Source organism: Aythya marila (genome assembly GCF_965140915.1).
Source record: "Aythya marila genome assembly, chromosome: 5".
In the NCBI taxonomy this organism is placed as follows: domain Eukaryota; kingdom Metazoa; phylum Chordata; class Aves; order Anseriformes; family Anatidae; genus Aythya; species Aythya marila.
Window position 1 is genome coordinate 21,838,275 of NC_139046.1, and position 20,178 is coordinate 21,858,452.

Sequence of the window (20,178 nt, forward strand, 5' to 3'; positions counted from 1 at the left end):
AAGGCTTCTTTGGGCGGAAGGAATTTTACTCATATAAACACAGGCTTACAACCCATGTGTTACAGAATCACCCTTACTCACAACAACCAAGAAGTAAGGTTAAGAGCAATCCATAATACCCATTGCATTTTCCAAATTCACAAGATTTATCATCAAGGTGATAGACCCAATATTGCTCTTAACTGGAGCTGAGCCCCATCTCCTGCGGGGTAGATGTATGGTTTCCCCACCAGTGAATTTACCCCTATTTCAAAGCCCGGGCTCAACCAGCATCACAGAGGCTTTCCTAGCTGCACCACTGAGGAACAATTTGGCACCCTAGCAGAGTTTCTCTCCTGCATAAAGCAGGACACATCTCATAGTTGCCTTACCTTACAGGCTGGGGTCTTCACAGCAGACTGAGCTGCAACCTCCCCAGTCTCCCAGAGGCTTTTCGTGCTGGCCACCATCATGCTGGTGGTGGGAAGGTCGAGAGAGGGCTGTCGGACGGGCTTTGGAGCCTTTGTGGATGTCTAGAAGAGATATGGAAAGAGATCACCATTGGGGAACTTAACAGCTCTGAGCATGTCTTTTTTTTTTTCAGTTCCTGTAATTGGAGGTGCTCAGGGATGAGAGGCTTTAAAAGGACGTGTTGGTGGTTCCTGCTGCAGGCTCTCACTCCACAGTCAGTGTACATGAGGAAACAAGGATAGGGCAGCTCACTAAAGAAACCTTCATGCTCTGGCATGAGACAGAGACAGGAGGAACAGCTGCTTCCATCCAAGGGGAGATGTCTCAGGTGCCACCTCCCAGAAGGTGAGGTGGAGACATGGTGGGAGCGCTACACCCTGCACAGGGGCTCCTTGTAGGCTGGGGACAGAGAGCACAGCACCTCACCTCAATGGCTTGCGTGTACTGCTCCAGCCTGTCATCGATCTTCGACACGGGCAGGGGAGGCTGGCTCTTCTTGATGCTGTTGCTGGGGAGAGGAGAAGAGGAATGAGGCAATGCCCTGGTGGCTCAGGTCAGCCTGCTCCTGCCCATCCCTGCAGCAGGGCCCTCCAGCACCCCCCAAGTGGGGCAGGAACCTGCTTCACCCCGAGCCTCTCACAACCCTGGAAGTACCTTTTCTTTATCGAGCGGTTCAGGGACTCAGTTCTGTCCGTGATCTAAAGTGGGAGAGAAGAGACAGGTGTTAACATTTCTCTATGGGCCTCAGGTGGATGTAGGTCACCTTGGCTGACCACATTTCAGCCATTCCTCTTCCCTGCTCCCTTCCCCAGATTTGGGGCACTCAGTCCCACATTCTCAGATGCTCAGAAACAGCAAGCACCCCTTCTCCTTACTCCCTCTTCTCAAGGAGGGTTATCTTTCTCAGGCACTTGGTTTGCTTGCCAGGAAAGAGAATGGCAAGTACAGAAAGAGGGAGGAAAACTGCAGTTATCGCCAGTCACTGCTGCAGAAGAGGAGCCAAGCACCAGAGCAGCACAACCACGAGTGGCACTGGCTCTTCCATACCAGAGAAGCACACAGACAGGGCAGTTCAGCACATGGAGCCACCTGCAAGGAAACCTTTCAGATCAGACCATCAGGGAAGAGAGCTTTGCACCAGAGCCTCCTGTGCAAGAACGCTTTGGCCAAGACAGGAAGGCAAGCAAACACTTCAGACACAGAATAAAGGAAAAGACTACAGTGTTGCTAAACCTCCCAGCTCTTCTGTGCCAGAAAACAAGAATGGAGACAATCACTTTCAAGTCAAAGGGTAGATCTTACAGCAAGGAGCAGCAACCAAGTAACAAGAAGCCTCCCCCTGTACACTGCTGTCTGGGCTGCAGGAAACATCACCTACCAAGGCAGCTGGTAAAAAGCAGCATTAAATGCTTGCTTCAAAGATACTAGTGCTAAATTTTGACTAACCAGAAGACATTATCACAGGAAGGATGCACTTAACACCCATGCTGAAGAGCTCAAGGCCCATTAGAGAAGAGCACAGCCACCAACAAATAGCACAACCCTTGCTAACAGAGATGTACCAAAGAGTCACCCTGCAGGGTCCCAGCACAGCAGCATGACAAATATCCAAGCAGCTCCTTCTGGGCAGGCTGTCTGCCTTTTTTGCTTTTTGGCTCAGCACTGGAGAAATTGAAGCTTGCCTCCAAGCCATGGCTTCAAAGATTGTCCTGTCCATCCCTCTGGGACACTAGTAGGCAAGGTGACACCTCATAGGGCACAACAGCACCTAGATGGGCACTCAGATTCCCTGCCCATGTCTCATCTTCTTGACCACAAGTATTTATCAACAGGAAAAACCTGGCCAGCCCTGCAGGAGAGGAGCTGTACAGGTGCAAGTCATCCATAGGTCAAAGCCAAGCACCAACTTAAACACAGAGGGGCCTAGGAACAGGCTGCAGGTGACAGGAGATCTCAGCATGACAGATGAGGGGAGCCTTGTTTCCATCTAGACTATTTGCAGACCATCTCCCTCTGCCCATTAGGGCAATTTCTTGCAGCAAGAGCTGTGCATTTTTCTAGTTCCGAGCACCTTCTGAAGGCCAGAAGAAACCTCACTTGCTCACTCGCCAACCTCAAAAATTCAGCTCACTAGCAGCCTGGGGCTAAATGGTGCTGGTACAAGGCTTCTACCTTGCTCCCACACACCCACTTTCTCTCTCTGAGCCCCAAACACCCCATTATACTGCACCCCAACAGCCAGCTGTCCTAGACTTGTCCCTGGCCACCACCAGCTGCTGCTGGCAGGGAAGCTCCCACCCCACTGGGGTGGTTCTCATCCTATAACCAGCATCTCTGCTGAGCGACCCTATGACAAAACACCTTCTTGGTGGTCAATCTGTGCAATTCTTAGGATTCACATAAAACCCTGCTAGCTGGGGTGTAAAGATCTTCCTTCCTTTGGAAAGATCCCAAGCTCTTATTTTTCCCCCCCAAACAGCTTCACTTTCAGCTTTGTGTATTGGTGAGCTCTGACATCACCAATATAAAAAACAGCAACTAGATTTCTAAACCTTTCCCTGGGCTAATCCTAGCAACAGCAGTTAAGCTCAGGTCAGGAAGCTGCATGTGTTTGGGGGTTGCAACAAGAGGACTTTCAGCACGTAACAGGCACTGAAGTGTTTCTCACATTCCCCCACTGGTCCCACTCCTGGTATCCTCTTAGGCCACCCCCAGCCCACTTCTCAAACCTGAGATTATCACATGGCCTGCACCGAAACCCACCTTTCCTCTTTTTTGTTATTTTTATTTGATTTTAAAAGGCTTCTCTGTAAACAGTGAGAATCTGATGATTGTAGATGATGAAATCTTCCTCTTGCTGCTATTTACTGTTGCAAGAGGAAGTGCTCGTACAATCCTCCCTGCCCAGGAAACATTGACCAAGAAGCAAACACCACAGATCTGAATGCCAAACAGAAAAGCAAGGATAACACCAACAGCAGGTTAATAGGCTACCCAGGCTCCTCACCACTTTCCTAAGAGCAATAATCAGCAAGCCCAGGGCTTAGAGAGACAAAAAGCCAATTGCTACAGAAACCACTTATCTGTGTCTATTGTATGTAAAAGCACACGCACCAAACTGAGGATTTCTGCTAAAAGCAACACAAGCCAGGAGATCAATTTGAGTGGCATTAGAAATGGAAGTTTCACAAGAGCATCAATTCACACAGATGTGAGTGGGGCAAGGCAAGGTGTTTCAGAGATCAGGAATCCCAGATAGCTTTAAAAAAAAAAAGTTAACTTCAGAAAGGTTAAGTGATATTTTCTATTTTATTGTAAGATAGGGAAATTCCAGTGCTTCAATGTTTCAAGTTTCTTTTTTCAGGGAAATTTTCTGATTAAGTTCACGTATCATCTTTAACCAAAGCTTAAAGCAGACCTCTTTATTTGTTTTACTCCATTCCCTGACATCCTCAATGAAGACTTAGATTCACACCGATCGGCAAAGAATACACAGGCAGGCACAGTTACAGCCTCCAACAGCACAAGCAGACAAAGCAGGAGGTCAACAACCAAAGATGAGGGAAACATTCAGTGAATTGCCGCAACCCATAGCAGAATTCACATTCTGTTTTGCCATAAGCCCTGGGACAATTTTTCTTGTCACTAGGTGCCAGAGGGGTCCCCAAACACAGACCTTGGTGGAGCACACTGCAGTGTGGTCAGAGCACAGCTCCTCCTCCTCCAGGCTGGTGGGGCTTGGGGCTTTCTGGCGTTTTTCTGGTGCTTCTTCCTCTTCATTTCTCCTTCTCTTCTTTTCCTGAGTGCAGAAAATGAGCAAGCCAGGAAGCGAGCTGGTCAAAATGCTTAGAATACAGAAAATGATTTTTTTCCCACCCCCCTGTCTCCCAGGCTTCCTGTCTTACACTAAATGAATACTCTGACACAGAAACCGTGTTAACATTATCTCATTCTGGAACATCCAGGAAGAAGCTTGTGTGCATTTGAAAAGAATAAATAAATTCAGAGGACTTTTGCAGGTTCAAGGTTCCAGGATGACGCGAAAAGGGGCCCTTGCATCAGTTAAGGGTTTCTTACTGCTACTGAGATAAGAAAACAGGAGTTTCTCATTTCAGCCCATCAGGAGGGAGAACATCTGCCTTTATTCTAAATGGAAATTCTCAGACCCCAGGAAAACAACTAGGCAAATGCAGCACCATCCCCACATTGCGCCAGGCCAGCACCACCTAACGGGCTGGCACAGGAGCAAGGCCTGGCACAGGCTGCCCAGAGGCTGCCCAGTTTCCCTCCTTGTGGATCTTCAAAGCCAGCTGAATGTGGCCCTGGGCATCCTGCTGGAGCAGGGCTGGGACCAGACAGACCCACATGTCCCTTCCCACCTCAACCATCCCATCAGAGCCCAGCTCCTCCTGATCTCACCTCCTGCTCGACTCTCTCCTCCTCATGCTGCTCTTGGATATGTTCTTCCTCCTGGCACAGCCTCTCTTCCTCCCCAATAGCCACATTCTCCTCCTGGGTCTCCTCCGGGCTTTCCCGGTCCAGCTGGATCTGCTCCAGTTTGGCCTCTGCTTCCCTCACACCACTGTCCTCTTCTTCATACGACTGCCGCGGGGACCTAGGGGCAGGGGAAGAGGTCGAAGAAGCAAAGAGTTGTTACAAGCCTACAGACAACATCAGGTGCCTTCACAGGCAGTGGTAAGTCTGTGTCAGTCCCAAACCTCAGATTTACCCACCCAAATAAGTGACACCTCTATTCATGTCTATAAGGAGAGCCCAGCAAACCAAAGCAGTCCCAAAGCAGCCAAGGGGGTAAAAAAAAATAAATAATAATAAATAAAACAATAAATCACAGAAGTTTCACGTGAGGATTCCTACAGCTCTCAGGGGCTGCAGAGAAGAGACCCAGCAGTGTTTGAGCAACCCATTTTGCCAAAGCAGAGCAGCCCACGCTGAGTGCACAGAGCCAGCAGGAGCACTTAACTCCTGAGCCCTCACAGAGACATGCCAAGGTGCTATTGCCATCTTATGGCCCCAGGCTGGAGGCCAGCTTTCTCCTCCCACCTCTTTCTTAGAAAATTGCCTGGGTTGCAGGCTAGAGAGCTGGCTAGCAGGCTGCTGCCAGAGCCCGGGGTGACTCACTGCTCCTGCCTCGCTGGCCAGCAGCTCCAGCTCGGCTTTTCCACCCACCTCCCTGCAGCTGGGAAGGCAGCTCACAGGACAGCCACCTTCCAGGCCTCCTCACTGACCCCTCTGGAAAAAAGGCTGATGCATACGCTGGCTCGCTACTGATCATCCTCCCACGACTGTGCGGTCACCACCAACAAACAGGCTCTGAAGGTTTTGCAGCCCAGGCAACAAGTTTCTTTTAACCGAGATGCCTCAGCCAACAACAGCTCCAGCTGAAGTGCAAGCTCATTTTAAGAACTTTATGCCACTAGATACAACACTGCATACTGGATGCTTCTTACACAGAGCAGTTTTGTATGGCAGGCAGTAAGCCCGACCCCACTGCATCACAGCAGAGGGGCATCCAGCTCCCACCTTCCTGTATGGCTGGCTGGGGCACAGATCTCCCCTGCAAAGTGGGAAACCTGACCCCAAAAGAAACTATGGGGTTGCATAAGCCCTCAGGGGACACACAAGCTGTTTAGCTCCATTTACCAGAGAGAAACCATCTCCCCTCCCTTGTCTGAAGACCAGAGCATAGCTCTTCTTCAGATGGAAGAAACAGGACTTGCTCCATGTCCAGTTAAAAAAACAAAAGAGGAGATTTAGGAAACCCCACAGCACCACTTGACTCAGCGTAGGGCATCGTGGCCAGGCACACCTCCTACCTTCACTTGCACCCCAAGCCTGTCCTCAGGCAAGGCAGATGGGCCAGGAGGAAGGACAAAGCAGCTGACCAGACTTTATAGGGCACGGCCACCAGCTGGGAAGCCCACCTTTCACAGAGACCCCGTCCAGCCAACAGCAGCAGCCTCTCCCTAGGGACAAACTCTTTACAAGGGGGGGATTAATAGGGAGGGGAGAGTGCAGAAAAGCAGCTGGGGCTGATTTCTGATTGCTCTCCCAGCTGTGATCATCAGCTCTGCTGGGAGGTGCTCCTGGGGCTGCAAAGGGGAAGGTGCAGCTTGCAGTGTTTGGGTAAAGGAAGAGGCCACGTATTTGTGCAGCAGTAAATATTAATATTATGCTTTTTTTTTTTTTTTTTTTTTTTTCAATCCCATGGGCGAAGAAGGGGTTGTGTCATCGTGGGACAAAGTTCCCCATAAAACCACACTGCTTGGACAGCTGAGTCACAGAGTTCACGTGCAGGTACACGGTGTCCAGGGCAGGAGTTAATCAGGAGCACTGCTCAGCTCAGCCAGGGAAGAGGGATAGAAGATGGATCTGGACCTCAGCTCTTGGGCAGGGACACAAGCGTCCATCTGGGCTCTGTTTTCCACCACTGAGAGAGGAGTCAAGCACGAGGTGGGCTGGGGCCACAACACCCACTAGGCTGACATGAGACAGGAAGCAGCGATAACATAGAGCAGCTTTTTTAGGCTGCCTGCATTATGTTAGGGGCTGTTTCGGCCCCTGCAGCAGCTCAGGTGGCTTAGATCCGCTGTTGTCACTCCTCCAAGCCCAGGCGTCCTGGCCGGCTGCCATTGCTCGGAGCACGAAGCTGAAGCCAAACATCCCCAAAGCCTCGGGCAGCCCCGTGTCCCTTCCTCCCGGGTAGCCCAAATTGCAGGCAGAGAGCGTCCGTCCCCATCCCACCAATGCTCCAGCCTCCCCTCGTGGCATGCAGGGCAGGACCTGGCCTTGGTCACCTCATCCTGGGGACGCTGGTGGCTCCAGCTCTGCCCTACCCACCTCTGTTTGCGCTGCTCGAGCTTCTGGGACCAGTCGCTGAACCCCTCGTCCTCCTCCAGCTCTGAGGGCCCAGAGGGCTTAAAGTCATAGCTGAAACATAGCAAGGAGGAAAATTAGGATGAAAGTGACACAAAAGACCCGGCCAGCTCAGCGTGTCCAGCAGAAGCACCCTGCTGCCTGCCCAGTTTCTGGGACAGGTAAGCAGAAGTAAGAGGCACAGCAAAATGAAAAAATCCCATGGTTTTCTTCTGCACCGGAGCTCATTTGGACCAGAGGTGTTTCAGGTGTGGCTCCCACTTGCCCTGCGCCTGCATTCAGCCCCCAGCAAAAGGAACCAGCAGGAGCCAGCCCGAGCAGAGCACAGCATTAGGAGGGCAGGAAAACTGTGTTTGGGCACAGGCTCAAGTCCTGGGCTGATCCTCATGTTTCCATAGAGCTTTGAAGCAGTCAAATGTGCTTCCGAGATGCTGGCTCCCCATCTGTGAAATACCAGTGCTGGTCCTGCCCCATCTGAAAGTGGCATATGGAAAAAAAAAATGGAAATAAAGGGTGAGGATGAATGCTGCAGGCGTGGCTTTGAAGCTGGAGCCCTGCCTTGCTGCACACCCAAATATCTACATGGGCATTCCTCATGCTGATGTTTCGGGGATGGGCAGGGGACCACAGCCCAGCCTCGCTCCATCTCACATCCTCCCCAGCCCTTCTCTGCTGGCTGCAGTTCAAGACATCAGCATGCTCAGCAGCCCCCCGTGGGCCAGGCTGAAGTCCAACTGCACCAAAAGCCGCTTTGCTCAGAGGGAATGGCTCTGTGTGCTGGAGGGGAAAACCGCCCCCATCCTTCCTAAATAGGAAAGGAGAGAGGAGGAAACACGTCCATCCTGCAGCCCGCTGCCCTCCGGCCCTGGGAGCGCGTTCCCAGGCTGTGATGACAGCCCTCTGCTAGCACACTGCCCTGGCCCACGGACACACAGACAGACAGATGGAGCAGCAGCCCTCTGGGGTCACGGGCATTGATGGGGTTTTCCTATTTCTTTCCTTGCATTCACAACAAGAACTGCCAGCCAGGTGGGGCTGCAGGGTGGGTGCCCACATAGCAAGCATCAGCTGGAGGAGGTGGCTTCACGGGACACAGGGTGGTCACATCCCCTAGGAATGGCAAATAGGGTGTGGAGCCCACGGATTAGTCTAAAATTCACAGATTCAAAACACACACTAAACACCAATGAGCCTTTTTAATTTTCCTTTGCCCTTCTGGGCTCTTAAGAGGTGTCAGGAGATGCTCAGCCTTCTCCATAACATCAGTGGCTTGAAGGTCTCCAAAAAAACACATGTACCCTCACCAGGCTCACCCGGGAGGAGCACCCAAAACTGCTGCTTAGCCCCAACAGTTTGCTGGTTATTTCCTTTTATTTTATTTTTAATGGGGGAAGGGAAGAGAGCAGCAATACAGATAGGGTGAGTGCCGGTGCGGGAAGCTCCAGGGGAAGGAGGGGACGGTGTTTACATGGGAGAGAGCGCAGATTGCCAGCAGGCTGACCCCGGCTGCCTGAGCAAGCCCAGGTGGCTGTCAGCAGCTGCAGAAGGAACCAGGGGATGGCCAGAGAAGCAGCAGCACCCTTCCCACTGACACCAAAGGTACACGTGTGGCTAAGGCAGGCACCCGGGCACTCAAATTCAGGCACTGTCAGTGCTTTGTGTCTGGGGCCACTCGCAGCACCACCCAGTACATCAGAGCATCTTATCAGCTGCTTCAAAGACCTCCACAAACTGTTTTCCAGCCCCTGTGTGAAAGGGGCAAGAAGAGGGGGAGAGTGAATAATTATTATTACTTTCCAGATATGCTGCTTGCTTTTAGGGCAGATCACAGTGGTTTTCTCTGCAGAACATCACTGGGTGCGTTGCCATAAAAAGATTTTGAAGCTTCTATACAATAACAACAACAACAACAAAAGTCCTGAATAATTTGCAAACTACCTGAGGAAAAAAAAGGAAACAACAAGTCTTTTCATGGGAAAAAAAGTGCCTTTTTGCTGGTTTCCTAGTAAAATGAAGCTGTTGATTCTCTCTGGCGGGTGCTCCATGGTCACAAACCCTGCCCTCTTGCAGATGCTCTCCCACTGCTGGTGCAGCATCCTCGATGGAAGAGCAGGGAGCCTGGCCAGGGGAGGCCCTCACCCCCAGCCCATGAGCTAAACGATCCTTGTTTAACCTGGGCTAAATCCCACCAGACCTTCTCAGGAGCCCCTCCACCCCACAAACCGCCTCAAACAACAGATGCCTGATCCATGGCTGGAGGGTTTTGGTGCCAGGATGTATGTACGGGGGTATTTCTTACTGGTTTTCCTGCGCTGAGCCTGCGCTCTCCGAGCAGGAGCCGGTGCCGTTGAAGCCTTCCTCTGCCTGGGACCTCAGCTGCTTCTCCCGCTCCCGCCGCCGCCGCTCTCTGGCTGCTTCCTCCTCATCTTCCACGCTCCACTGTGCCGTCAGCCTTGCCAAAACAGAGGGACACCCAACTCAGTGCCACTGTGAGGGCTTGAACATACTGGTGATAACCCCCCGAGCTGCTCGGACACCCCTCCCTGTGGGCCGGGTGCTCCGCTGGGTGAGCGCTCCCAGCATGGCTGTGACGGTGTCCATCCCACTGCAGCCTTTGTGCTCCTTTTCCAAGGAGAGCAATTCCAGGAGCACGCCAGACCCTTTGTAGGAAAGGACTGGTGCCTGGGACAGACTGGTGCGCAAGGTTATGGGATGCACAGGAAGAGACAGCATCGTCCCTATGGGCAGCAGCCTTGGTGTGGGGCACTGCAAAACGCTGCCTGCGAGGGGCAACTCTGTGCCAGGGCACCTGCTGCTGATGCTGCTCACCCCATCCCACTCGCCCAGGTCCGCAGCAGAGCTATTTCCCTGTGTCTGCAAGCCTCCTCGCCAAGTTGCTCCTGTGCAAGGCGTGCCTATGGCAGCAAGGACAGAGATCTGCAGCCTCCTGCCTGGCGTGGGCACACTTGGGGGCTGCTCTCCCTGTAGGACAAACCCATTTGGTAGGACACAAGATGTGATGTCAATTTGGACTGGGGCAAAAATCTAATGGAAAGGAAACTTTTTTTTTTTTTTTTAAAAAAAAAGGCCCGGTTTGAGTGAGTGTGGGGCATTTTCCAGCTGAGCCCAGCTTCCCCAGCCCTAGCAGGGTTGCATGACGGGGGGGAGCACGGTGAGGATGCCCCGGCTGCCCCTCGAGAGCAGAAAACTTGCCCTCGCCTCACTCCTCTTGGGTGGGGTCTTCTCCTAAATGCCATCAGGTGCCTCTGGCCACACTTTCCTCTCCCCCCCACATTGCCCCTTCCCCTCGATGGGAACAAAGAGCCCGAAGCCACCCGAGAGGCAGCCAGGTCCCCTCCACCCCTCCTCGTCCCCCACTCATATTTATTGTTTTTCCCCCCCTGTTCCCATAGAAACCCTTGTCTGTGGGCCTGGCAGGAAGCCACTGTGTTGTTGTTTTATTTTTTTGTGTGCATGCTTTTTTCTTCTTCTTTTTTTTTTTTTTTTTTAATATCTAAATGAAGTCATTCATTAAACTCTGCCACGATCTCCCTCCCCTGTGTGACAGCTCCAGAGAGTCTCCGATTCCGAACGGCCCTTAACCCCCTCTCGCCTGGATCTCCCCGCTTACGAGAAGCAACGCCCACATTTCTCCCCGAGCAAACCAGATTTTCATGCAATTCCAGCTCCCCAGAAAGCTGTTGTAGGGGATTGTGGTGACCTGGGGGGGTCCCATCTGCATCACGCCAGCTTCCCACTCCAGCGTTGGTCTGCAGCCCTCTGCGCTTCCCACTTGGATGTGACTAATTCTCTCCCCATGACCTCACCGGCTCGCTATTCTGTCGCTGCATCTTCTGAACGGGCCAAGGACAACGCCGGGGCGACTGTTTCGGGGAGATGCAGTTTTCTGCAGGGTGGGGGAATGTCCTGGCTCCCATCACCAAAGAGCAAGCTGGCATCCAAGTGCTCGTGGCCATAGGGCACGCGGCTCGGACACGAGGATGCTGGGTGCTTCTCATACACTTTGGGCACGAACAAGTCCCCACCGAGCCCCTGCTTGCCCTGGGTTCAGAAATGCCAGCAAACACCTAAAACCACTTTATCAGCAGATTCAGAGCTCTCTTTTGTGCTCAAACAGGCTGGCACTAGAGCAAGGTTTAGAAAGTGATGCTTTGGGGCTCAGTGTTCAAGCCAACAAGGAGAGGGAAAGTGATTACTCCTTTCCAACTGACCTAGCAGCACAAATATTTGTTTTCAATGAAAAACAAGCAAACAAGTTCACAAACAAAACATTGGTGCAGTGCTCACATTCGGGTCAGCTACAGCAGTTTGCTGAGCTGCCAACTGACCGTGCCATCTCGGCTTGGACAAGCCCAAGCCTTCATCAGCCCCCTCTGTGCAGAGGGGGTCAGCTGTAAAATTTCCTCTCAAGGCAAGGAGGTGGAAAGATCTCATCTCAAAACGGTTCGGTTTTCTTCACAAGGAGGCACGGTCTCCTGTTTTTTTCTCCTTGTTGCACAACCATCTTTGCCATTTCTAGAAGCCATCATCCGGAGCTTCAGGAGGCCTGGACAGGCTGGTGGCACTTAGCACTGCTCCAGATGGCATTTCCCCAAAACTGGGGCGCTATGGGAAGAACCAGGCTCATAGCTGCTGGTGGGACCACAAGCTGCCCTTGTCATTTCCTTGCCCCTAACACGGGACAAGGAAACCGACAGCGCTGGGCTCACAAGGTGAATTCACGGTGTGCTCCACCCCAAGCCAACTGCCTAAACAGAGGGCGATTTCTCTTACTGGGGAGGCGAGGAAAGCCTGCAGACCTAGGGCTGGGCTCAAAGCACTCAGGTCTGGATTTGGCCATGCAGCCACAGCTGGCCAAATCTCTGGGATGCTCAGACTCCTCTGCCTGGGGCCGGCAGCCCAGTTCAGTTCCAGCTCTTGACCTCACCTCCCGCAGGACCCCCAGCCCAGGGAGGAGTTTTGTTTCCATTTGCCCCACCAAACACCTCCTGCAGAACAGAGATACAGGCATCCATGCTCCACGTGGCCACTAATGCCTGCTGCAGACAAGCCAGCATCTCTAGGAAGGTCACGTTTCCTCTGGGCCATTCCTCATGGGCACTCGAGGAGCTGATAATACACAGGCGAGGGAAATTTCTGGCACCAGCCGAGCTGTGCTTAAGGGAAATGCTGCAGACTCGAGGAGTCTTTTGCAAGGCTCACAGCTCAGAGGAAGTTTTGCTGGCCCCAAACCAACCTTCAGCACTAAAGCTAATTCCAGAAAGGAAAGCAAAATGCCTCCCAGAGGCTTTAGGCTTTGCGGACCTGTGCCAGAACCCAGCAACCCTCCACCAGCACACTCGACATTCCTGTCTCCTGAGCTCGCCGGGTCCCAGGCTGGACCAGTGTTGACTTTGGTGGGTGCCCCTGTCGCGCCGGCTGCCCCCGCATACCCAGGGTTCATGGAGAAAGAGGCTTTGGGAACCCGATTTAGGAGGAGTTGTGTCCAACACCTGGCACTTCTCAAAGGGCAAGCCAGTGCGAGCCCTATTGCTGCCAAGGGTAACGCCACCACCACCTGCAAAAGCTGCTGTGCTTTCACCTCTGGAAACGTCCCGCGTGAGAACCAGGGCTGCATTAAGGGGAGAAGGTGCCCTGTGACCCCCAGCAGCCATCACATCACCCTCTTCTGTTGAATTTCAAGGAAAGGGAGAGGAAGATGCAGAAACTTATGCAAGGGACATTCCCCTTCCCACATTATCCATGTCAGCCCCTGTTGCCTTGTCACAGGCCAGCCACAACCTCAGTGCCCTGTGGCCCATCATGGAGAGAGGACGGCATGCTCAAAGCAAAACTACTTCACTACCATCTGACAAACACCTACAGAAGCTGCCCACCCTCATGAAACTGAATATTGTCTAGGACTGTCCCCAGGTTCATCCTGCTGCCAGGTAGAGCTGCTGGGCTTTATTTTATACCACATTTATCTGTGGTTTGTAAAGCGTCCAGGTGTGACTGCAGGGGTCCCAAAGTGTACAGCTCACCCTTGTCACCTGAAATGGAAAAGGACACCCTCAAGAGGCTACAGAGGAGCACCACAGAGTTCAGCATCTCTGCCCTTTCCAAAGACCTAGGACCCAGGTTTATCTACGTACCAAGACACCCTCAGAAATCTGTCCCCAAACCTAAGGGCTCGTCCAAGGTCGCCATGAAGATGCTGGGAGCTCAGCAGAGGTCCAAGCAGCATCCTGACCTCCCCTCCAAGGGGCTGCTGCTGATCACCAACAAGCACAAGTGGCCTCTGTGACACAAGGCTCACTTTCAGGCTGGCCAAACCTCTGTGATGTGGAAATCCCTGAATCAGATGGCAAACAGCAGTTCAGTTTCTTTATGGACATGTTTCTGGAGCTTAGAGGTAACGTGGCTTGATAGCAAAAAGGGGATAATCATCTATCCACCTGGGTAAGGAAGGGGGTGTGGATATTGGCACGGTACGAGGGGACTGGGAAAGAAATAAAACCAGAAGCTATGATGTCACAGCCCGGAGTTTATTTCAGCCCCGTCCCGGGGGATATGGCGATTCCAGCTCTGAAGGATCGCCGTGTCATCCGAAGGCAGCCCGCGACGCCGCACGAGCCTCTCCCTCCCAAACATTCATGTAATTCCTCAGCCGCATCGCTCCGGCCAGAGCCCAGGCTGCAGGGTTTGAGCAAGAAAAGGGGTGCAGCAAGGGGAGAAGGGAGGCAAAAAATGCATAATGATGCTTCACCCTAAGCCTTTTTCTCATACCAAAGCTCCCCGCCCCATCAGCAGCCCCGCAGCCTCAGCGCTTCCCTCTCCTGTAAATCACGGCAGGCAGCTCGGCTCCCGTCCCCGCTGACCCGCGGGAGCTGGGGTGCGGAAAGGCGTCACGCAGAGGCTGATAAGGACACGCCAAGGCATCTGAGCCGAGTGAGATACAGCTGGCGCTTTCATCGAGCAGAAATGGAAGAAAACCCTAGGCAGCGTGGCACAGACCTAGCTTCCCCTTAAAAATTAAAGCAACTCTTCTTTTTTTTTTTTTTTAAGTGAATCCGGATCTTTCCTCTCAGCAGCATATCCCATTTCTGCCCGAAGTACAAAATATGCAGCTACACAGCCACACGTGCCAGGTATTCCTGGCGCCACCCAGAAGGTGCAGCAGGGACCAGCCCCTGTGTGCAAGGTCCCTGGGAGGGGAAAAGCCTGCACAAAGATGAACTAAACAGAAGACAGGAGCAGAAATAGATGCTGCTGTTGGAGTTACAGCATCTCATCACCAACACCCCAAACCTGGACACAAACCCACGCCACGGAGAAGAAGCAGGTCCCTCCCCTACCTATGCCAAAGGCTGGGAAGCATCCCACCAGCAGCGCTCCCAGCCTGGTGGAGCAAGCCTGAGGCCAGCGCCTTTAATAACCCATTTTTATGTATTTTTTAATCATTTTTAACCACAGCAGACAGACTCCCAACAACTCCTTTACAAGATGATGGATTGCACCCCCAGGACCGTGGGTCCTTAGCACACAGATATGCTGGTGCGGTAATGCATTAACATCACCGGTCTGGAATTTGGAGGCGGAGGGGGGAGAGAAAGGGCTGGGGCTGGAGCCCTCCCAGCACCCTGCGCAGGCTGCAGCGCTCAGGAGGTGTGAGAAATCGGTGCCGCGTACGACCCCGAACCGTGGCCTTTTCTCACGCTCCCTCTATCTCAGCTGCAAGGTTCGAGAAATCGGCGTCTGCCTAAAGAGGAGGAAGTCTGGGCTCTGTTTTTGGAAGGGAGAGGCACGCCAGAGGAGAAAGCAGGCTTGTCAGGGAGGGTCGGATTGGCTTACTAAGCCTGAGTATTTTTTTTTGTGTCTCTCGATGAGGAAAGCAAGCCTCCCAGCCTCGCTGCCTTGGCTACCTCCTCGATGCACTCATGCTGCAAAGGATGGAGGAGAACAATGCTTTGCCCCTGCTTGAAGCTGGGATTTCAAGCAAGATTCGTATCAGGCGTGCTGCTGCTTACAGCAGGGCTGAGCCTCGAGGACCCACCAGCTCGGCCACAAGGCATTTGTTGTAGGGTCCTCGGGGCGATGTGATTCCCCCGAAGCCCCACTGCCCAGAGCAGCAGGAGGGAGTTTCCTGCCGGAGCAGTGACAGGAGGCAGCAGGGAGGCCGTGGGAACGCGCTGTGCATTTCCCTGAGAGAGCTGAGGCTCAATTCATTTATGGCCAGTGCTGATGAGTTGAGCTGCAACAGGAACCAGGGTCCCCAACAAGCCCTCAGCCTCTGCTGTGCCTTCGAGAAAAAACATCAGGTTTTGCCCCAAAACACTGATTGCAACTCTTGTTCTTAGCCAAGTCACCAAAGGTGGGAGAAAGGGAAAAAAAAAGCCTCGGGAAGCGGGAAGCCTGTTGTCACACAGCACCCCAGCATCCCACCTGCAGCCCTTGCTGGCTGAACCACCTGCAGATATGCATGGTGGGGCTTCACCCCATCATCACCCCCTGCAGCTCCCCAAAATTTCCATCACCTCAAGGTCAGGCCCTAAACATCCACTTGCTTTATGGTGAGTAGAAGCCAGAGACAAGTGAGGCACAATTGGGCTAAAAAGAAGCAAAAAGCATCGGCTGGGCTGCTGAGCTCCTCTTTCCTTCCAGAAAAGGAACATTACACCGCATGGCAGATGTGGTGCTCCTAGCAAAGCAAGCCCCAGGGCCAGGAAAAGCTGCGAAAGCATCCCCGTGGTACGCAGGAGGATGCCATGGAGGAGAAGGATCTGCTCCCTGCATCTACCCAGGGAACATGGAGGTGAACACGAGCCCAGAGAAGCTGCAGTAGCCCCCATGATACCACCACTGCCCTTGCAATGAACCGTGGTCTGGCATCCACCCCTCAAAAAAATCTCCTTCGCCTTCAAAGCGCCATCCAGCCCTCGCCCTTTCCCAAGCCCTTCGAGCTCCTCATTCCCAGCTCGGCCCCAGGCAGCTCCCTGCTCTGGAGGTCAAGCAGAAATAGACACCAGAGCAGCATCTTCCCTGCTGAGACACATCCTGGCCACCTCCAGGAGATGTCACGCACGGACAGAAGGGAAAGCAAACGCCCGGATTCTCATTGCACCAAGCATTACACTCACGACATACATGGAAATTCAAGGAGCTGAAGGTATTTTAAAGCTGCCCCCGACCCAGTGTGGCTATGGGATCGTGACTGCATCCAGTGCGCTGCACGCACGGAGCCCCCATCACCCAGTTTCGGGGAGTGGCGTGGCCGCTGCCGCGGATTTACAAAGAGGCTGATTTGTGGGTTAATTAAACAGCCATCTTCTTTTGTGAAACACTTGGGACTCGATAAATAGAGGGAGAGAAATTCCGGCAGGAACTGATAATGAACTGAATGGATCGACATGACAGGCGCTGGATCCCTATCTTATTTATAGGAATTCATTAGGAGGATAAGGGGAGAACAGACCGTGATAACGAGATAGGGAGGCTTGTGTTTGTAGAAGACTTCAAAAATACAAAGTCTCTGGCAAGCACGAGGGGTTGGTGCCATTACCTTGCTACAAAGGGACAAATATTTCCCCAGGGAGGTCCCAACAGAGAGATTATACACGAGGGGGTATGTGCAGGGGAAGGAGGGAGGCAGATAGCGCTGCGTGGCCCATCCCTGCCGAGCACCTCCTGCAAAGCCACCCGTGCCCTGTGCCTGGGAGGAAGCAAGGCACAGGACGGGCTCTTTTTTTTTTTTTTTTTCCAGCCTGCCGAGAGGTGAAGGATGCTCCCAGGGTGCTGTCACAGCACTTCGTCCCGCTTGGCTCTCCAGCACACCGACCCACCCCAAAGCAAGCCCCAAAGGAAGGCAAGTCCCTGGTTAGCCCCGACAGACCCACGGCTCCCTGTAAGCAACACAAAAGGTAGATCCTCCCAAATTTCGGTGAGCACCATGCGAGCCAACAGGTCACCCCAGCAAAGATGCTGAGAGCCTCGCACCAGGCTCCAAAGGGAGCACGATGCTTGGCGTGGAGGAGTGAAGGGCACATCTGGCACTGCAGGGAAATCCCTGATGCACACACATCAGGCTCCAAACAGCCTATTTTACTCGTGCCCAGGTCAGCTACACACTCCTGCACGTCAGAAGAGCTTCAGACCTATGAAGCATAACCATGCAGCCTGCGGTCACCTTGGGACAGATGAAAGCAGAGCAGGAGCATAGTCTTCACAGGGATGTATCTTGAAGCCAGGAGCCTCGAGGCAATCACAGACTGAAGGAGCTTGCTCAAGGGTCTGCACCTCCCTGGCAGGCTTAAGAGGGAGAAAATACAGCTGCAAGACAGGCTGTGAGTGGAGCAGAGCCTGCCTGTTCTCCTGTTGATTTCTGCAAGTGTTAGTGGAGTTATTTGGGTGTAAACAGCGGGCTAAATCCCTCGCACATCTTCACGCCCTAGCTCCTTCCTCCTCCTCTATAAACAGGGCTGGAATTCACAGCCCCAGAATCAACGTCAGCCAGATGAAGCATAGAAACCCCGCTCAGGACAAAAGCCATCCCAAAGTTCCTCTGGTAAAAGCCCCCGCACGCCTCCGGGACACAAAAAAGTCCCTACTTGAAGCAGGAGGAACTCGGGGACATGGTTACAGAGAAGAAAACACCTCTGGTTGGGCTGTGCCAACTTCGGATGCCCCTTGTCTGTGTACAAAGCATGCATGCCTCCCCCCTCATGCCCCTTTCCCACCCCAGAGGACAGCAGCTCCCTGCCACCACCCCTGTGCCCAGACCAGGAGGTGGCAGGGACGGGGTGACTTTTGGTCCCAGCCTCCCCCACACAGCAAGGAATTCACTCGGAGGGTGAGGTTCGCAGCCTGCATTACCAGGGAAATCCCAAACCGCCTGGGAACATCTGTCCCACCAGCCCCATCTTTCACCGCCAGCAGCACGAGGGAGCCCGGAGGTGCCCAGCACGTGGGATGTGAGCCTGGTGCTCCCTAATTCCATCCTCCCTTCGCTCAGGGGCTCGGTTAAATATAAGGAGGGGAGCAGCTCGTCTCTCCTGCCAGGGAGGGACGCAAGGGACCGTGCGAGCTGCCCCAGCACCAGCTGCTGCTGGTCCCGGGGGGGTATTTCCAGCTCCGGCTCAAAACCAGAGTGAGCGCATGGGAGGGAATCCCAGCACCAGCAGACAATGTGGCCATGCTCCTCCGTTCAGCCTGGGCTGAGAAAAGGAAAAAAAAAAAAAAAACAACCCTGCCATCCTCCTCCCTGCCCCGGTAAGGAAGAGAGGTTCCAAGCACTATCGCGATTGATTGAATCAAGGGCACAGCGCCAGCTCGCAGCCCCGGGAGGACCCGGCCCCTCGCAGAATTAAGCATGCACATCACAGCAGGCACGGCACAATGCACATTTCGGGGAAAAAAAAAAAAAAAAAAAAAAAAAAAAGGCAGCCGGCTCAGGTGAGTGTCACAGCCCGGCCGCGCTGAGTTATTCCAGTTGTGTGCTCCTGGAAAAGCCATCAGTAAGTTCAGATCTGCTTTTCTCATATTGCTGGGGAAGGGGGGGGATCCATTTGCCTTCCCTGCGGCGCACCGCGAGCGGTCGGGGCTGGGGACCGGACCCCGCTGATCGCAGGGGGCGCGGGGACGGCTCCCGGCACAGGCGGCCCCTCCGGGCCCCCCCGGCCCCCCGGCAGGTGGGCGCTCACCTGATGAGGTTCTGCAGGCCCTGCTTGCTGGAGTTCCTCCTCAGGATCGCGCTGGTCATGGTGGCCAAGGCTGGCGGCTCCCCTTCCCGCAGCTCCCGCCCGGCGCCGCACGCCCTCGCTTCTCCCCCCGGCCCCGTCTTCAGGAAGTTCTGCAGCTGGTTTCCTTTTGTTTCTGCGAGCCCCCCCCGGCCCACCCCCTCTTGTCTCCTCCACCTCCACCTCCTCCTCCTCTGCCTGCTGGAAATGTCAGGGAGAAAGCTTGCCGAGAGCAGCGCTGGATGCGAGGCTGGATGCTGCCTGCGAGCGCAGCACAAAGCCCAGCGCTCCCCCCCCGGGCTGCTTCCCTCTCACTTCTATCCCTCCCTCGTTCCTCTTCTCCAGCTCTTCTCCCTCCCCATTTACCCCTTTTTCTTTTTTTTTTTCTTTTTTTTTTTTGTTCCTTTTTTCCTTTTTTCTTTTTTTTTTTTTTCCTTTTCATTTCCTTTTCTTTTTTTCCTTTTTTTTTTTTTTTCTGTCCTTCTCCTTTTTTCCTTTTTTCCTTTTTTTCCTTTTCCTTTTTTCCTTTTCTGGTTTTTCCTTTTCTTTTCTTTTTTTTTTTTTTTTTCCTTTTCCTTTTTTTCCTTTTCCTTTTTTTTCCTTTTCCTTTTCCCTTTTTTTACTCCCCCCTTACCTCCAGCACTGCTTTCCCTATTACAACAATTGGGAACAAAGCCAGCCTGGGTTTGTGCCCTCGGGTTGCAGCTTGCACTCGGGCAGCCCTGCTCCGTTCACATCGGGAGAAGTCTCACCTCCCCACTGTCCCCGTGTGCCTAAAGACAAACCCAGAGCCAGGTTAATGCCAGAGGGGCTTTAGCACTGGGGAACTGCTCCAGGGGAAGCTCTTCTCAGGAGATGAGGCCAGCAGCTGGATTTTGGGGGCTGCCATCAGGCAGCAGGGGGCACGCACCCTGCTTCTGCGCTCACCACTCCTCTTTGCCTGCTCAGGTGACCGACTCTGCCGTGCATCAGTTTCCCCAAGCATCAACCAGAGAGAGAGCAAAAAATGATCTGGCTTGCCTTCACGAAGCATCAGCACTTCAGGAGGATAAAGAAGCATGTGAGTGGCCGGTGAAGGACTGGGAACCATGTCATCTGC

The 20,178-nt window shown here is 53.3% G+C and overlaps 1 protein-coding gene across 2 annotated transcripts in view; it reads right to left on the minus strand.

Moving 5' to 3' along the window:
* LSP1 (lymphocyte specific protein 1) overlaps window positions 1-20,178 on the minus strand; it is a 40,147-nt gene that overhangs the window by 11,223 nt on the left and 8,746 nt on the right. The window contains exons 1-8 of one of the 2 annotated variants that reach the window (XM_082762056.1): window positions 19,044-19,179; window positions 9,644-9,796; window positions 7,309-7,398; window positions 4,870-5,065; window positions 4,127-4,249; window positions 1,105-1,148; window positions 877-958; window positions 372-512 (exon numbers count right to left, since the gene is read on the minus strand). In XM_082762056.1, coding sequence (XP_082618182.1) covers window positions 372-512; window positions 877-958; window positions 1,105-1,148; window positions 4,127-4,249; window positions 4,870-5,065; window positions 7,309-7,398; window positions 9,644-9,796; window positions 19,044-19,102 — 888 coding nt within the window. In that variant the 5' untranslated portion in view covers window positions 19,103-19,179. Of the gene's footprint in view, window positions 1-371; window positions 513-876; window positions 959-1,104; window positions 1,149-4,126; window positions 4,250-4,869; window positions 5,066-7,308; window positions 7,399-9,643; window positions 9,797-19,043; window positions 19,180-20,178 lie in introns of those variants that run through there. The other variant, XM_082762055.1, reaches the window with a different exon arrangement.